Source organism: Austrofundulus limnaeus, unplaced genomic scaffold (assembly GCF_001266775.1).
Source record: "Austrofundulus limnaeus strain Quisiro unplaced genomic scaffold, Austrofundulus_limnaeus-1.0 Scaffold1074, whole genome shotgun sequence".
Lineage (NCBI taxonomy): Eukaryota > Metazoa > Chordata > Actinopteri > Cyprinodontiformes > Rivulidae > Austrofundulus > Austrofundulus limnaeus.
Genome location: NW_013953476.1, coordinates 21,534 through 24,419, shown reverse-complemented (window position 1 = coordinate 24,419; position 2,886 = coordinate 21,534). Strand labels below are relative to the sequence as shown.

Genomic DNA, 2,886 nt, shown 5'->3' with positions numbered 1-2,886 from the left:
TATATATGTATGTATATGTATATATACATATATGATTTTATTTTATTTCACAGAGACGTTTATTTATTTGTTTATTTATTTTTGAATGAAAGGSCACTCCATAAAAATAAAGGAGAAAAAAGAGTAATTTCACCTGTGAACCATGTGGGGGCGCTGTGAGGCCGCACTGCCTGTTTCACACACAAACGAGTCAGAAGGCGCTCATTTACAGCGGATGCGCAGTCTGGTTGTTTTATTTCTCCTGTAGGTTCAGGTTCGAAGAGGTTTTTTTTTTCGTGTTTTTCTTTCTGCTGAGTCAGTGTAAGCGTCTGAGCGGATACATGAGGCCTCAAAACACTTCTTTGTTTGTCAGAAACATCTCTGATGAGTCCAGGTGAGTCTTCGGAACCACGTCCACCGATAAGGCCGTGCTAACGGCCGTGTTAGCTTAGCGGCTAACGTTAGCCTCCTGTTTGAAGGAGCCGCGTGTTCAGGTTCAGAAAACCAGACGAGTTTAGTCTCTTAATGATCTTATCAGATTTAATTTGACTCTTTTTTTTACCCTGGTTATTATTTTTCACTGTTTTAAAATAATCCCAACACGATAACACAACTCATGTTTTGATTTTTTTATGGAAAATGTATGAAATTTAGCTTTTAACTGTTATTTATTGTTGTGTACCTGTGTTAACGGTACCTCTGATCCAAACCTGTTCWGTTAGGTGTAATTATGAGTAAACTAAAATATGAATGAGACTCCTAAAGAAAATAAATCAATGATTTAATATTTCATCCTGATGTTGGTGCTCACTACAACCTAAAAATGTAACTTTATAGAAGATGTGTTTGATATTTCAGGGTTTATTCATGGAGGATAAATCTATAAACTACATTACCCACAATCCTCTGTGTCCAAACCAGAAGTTCTTTCTAATGATTGTTTAGCATAAATCTCTTTACAAACTGAGACTGAAACTTATATCTGAAGTTGTTGAACATTAAAATCAGATAATTTATCCATCAGGTAAGGAAAGAAATGCTGTGATTTTGTTCAAATGTCCCTGTGTTTCAGTCGGCGGCAGCTCTTCCAGCTGTTGTTTGTAGTAAATAATGTGGGCAGAATAATCCATGATTGAGTCGAACTTGTATTTACGGTGTTCAGGCCTGAGGATTTGCGGCGTGAGTTTGGCCGCTATGGGCCGATAGTAGATGTCTACATCCCACTTGACTTCTATACACGTCAGCCAAGAGGATTTGCATACATTCAATATCCTTTCCAGTGTTTTAACTCTAACTTCTCGTTGTCGTTTCCTTTCAGCAGAGAAACATCTGCTTTTGTTTGTTTTTGTTTTGTTTTTTCTGTTAATTTGATTGAATATCTAACATCCATATTTTTCTGTTATTGCTTCAGAAATTGTAAAAGCGTCCAGTTGTGGAAGCGGCCACAAAGAGTTACAAAGACCCGTGTAGAGTAGCTGTAAAGACACAGACCTGCAGGATCAGAGGGAGGGATAAAGGTTGAAAAGAGAAAAGTAAAGCACGAAGAGGAAGAGAGTGCCGAGGCAAAGCTTGGAAATGGCGGCAAAGAGTGGGCAAAAGAAAAGAGGTTTAAGAGGAAAAAGCCAAGTCTCTCTGGGAGTCGGTTAAAGAGTGTAAAGATCAAGATGAAGTTCAAAGTCAAGCAAAGGTAACGAGTCTGAATTATTTTGTATCCTCCCAAGACAAATCCACAAATCTGACACCAAAACTCAGCTTTCCCTGTGACTTTAAATCTGCTGGGATTGATTCAGTTCATGTTTGTTTATCTCTTTATTGTCCTGATTCCTCAGAAGATTAAACGCTTGCTTCATCTTTTATCTCTACAGTAATTGTTGTGTCACCTGTGCTGTAGTGTTTCACCGGGCTAACCGGAGCTCACCGTGTTTTAAATCCAGTTAGTTGTGTTGTTTTGTGTGGCCTCGCTAACAAAGAGAACAAAAACGAACCCTTAACCACTCAGCATGTTTGAAGATGTCCGAGACGCAGAGGACGCCCTGCACAGCCTGGACAGGAAGTGGGTCTGCGGGCGCCAGATCGAGATCCAGTTCGCCCAGGGGGACCGAAAGAGTAGGTGTTGCAGCTCAGGTTGTGTTGACGTGAAAGCCCACCCGTGACACCCCCCTCTCTCGCTCCGACAGCGCCCAACCAGATGAAATCGAAGGAGCGGCACTCCCCGGGCCGCTCGTCTCGCTACGACGACTATTCCGACGGCTGGAGGAGGCGGTCCCGCAGCCGCAGCTACGACCGGTACCGGTCCCGCAGCCCGTCCTACGACCGGCGGCGCCGACGGTCCGAGAGCCCCAGAGAGTGAGTGTGACCCCTCGAGCAGCTCGTTACGTCAAACTGTGAGACGAGAGGGAAATAAATGTTTGGTGTGTGTAGATCTCGTGGACGGGTGTACGGAGGGAGGAGAAGCAGGAGCCGTGAGGACGACAGGTGAGGATGAGGATGATGATGAAGAGTCAGATTATTTATGTGAATAAACCATCTGAACGGTACCAAAACGAGCTAAAACTTGAATCATGCTTTAATTTGTTACATTAATACATATCACTGGACTGGACGTGGCTTCACATTGAGCTAATGCTAACGCTAACCGTTGAAATCAATGAGCAGAACGTAGCACGGTGCAAACAAACACTTTATAAACGTACAAATGGTACAAATACTTTGCTATAAACTACATAGATTGTTACATGTTTACAAGAGCTAAAAGGGTTATGTTTCACAGGTAAATATTACACATATTTAACCAAAATTAATTATTTTAATAGTAAAACCTGTATGCTAACATTAAAAACCTTCAATGTTCATGTTTAACTTTATTTAGAATCAATTTTATCTGTTGTCAAATATATTATTTACTGA

The 2,886-nt window shown here is 41.3% G+C and overlaps 1 protein-coding gene across 2 annotated transcripts in view; it reads left to right on the top strand.

Annotated features, from left to right (window-relative positions):
* The first annotated feature begins 282 nt into the window (after positions 1–282).
* The window catches only part of LOC106534016 (serine/arginine-rich splicing factor 10), a 3,943-nt gene continuing 1,339 nt past the window's right edge, over positions 283–2,886 (top strand). The window contains exons 1-5 of one of the 2 annotated variants that reach the window (XM_014030513.1): positions 283–373; positions 1,391–1,666; positions 1,979–2,085; positions 2,157–2,325; positions 2,401–2,454. In XM_014030513.1, the coding sequence (XP_013885967.1) occupies positions 1,644–1,666; positions 1,979–2,085; positions 2,157–2,325; positions 2,401–2,454 (353 nt within the window). In that variant the 5' untranslated portion in view covers positions 283–373; positions 1,391–1,643. Of the gene's footprint in view, positions 374–1,390; positions 1,688–1,978; positions 2,086–2,156; positions 2,326–2,400; positions 2,455–2,886 lie in introns of both variants that reach the window. The other variant, XM_014030514.1, reaches the window with a different exon arrangement.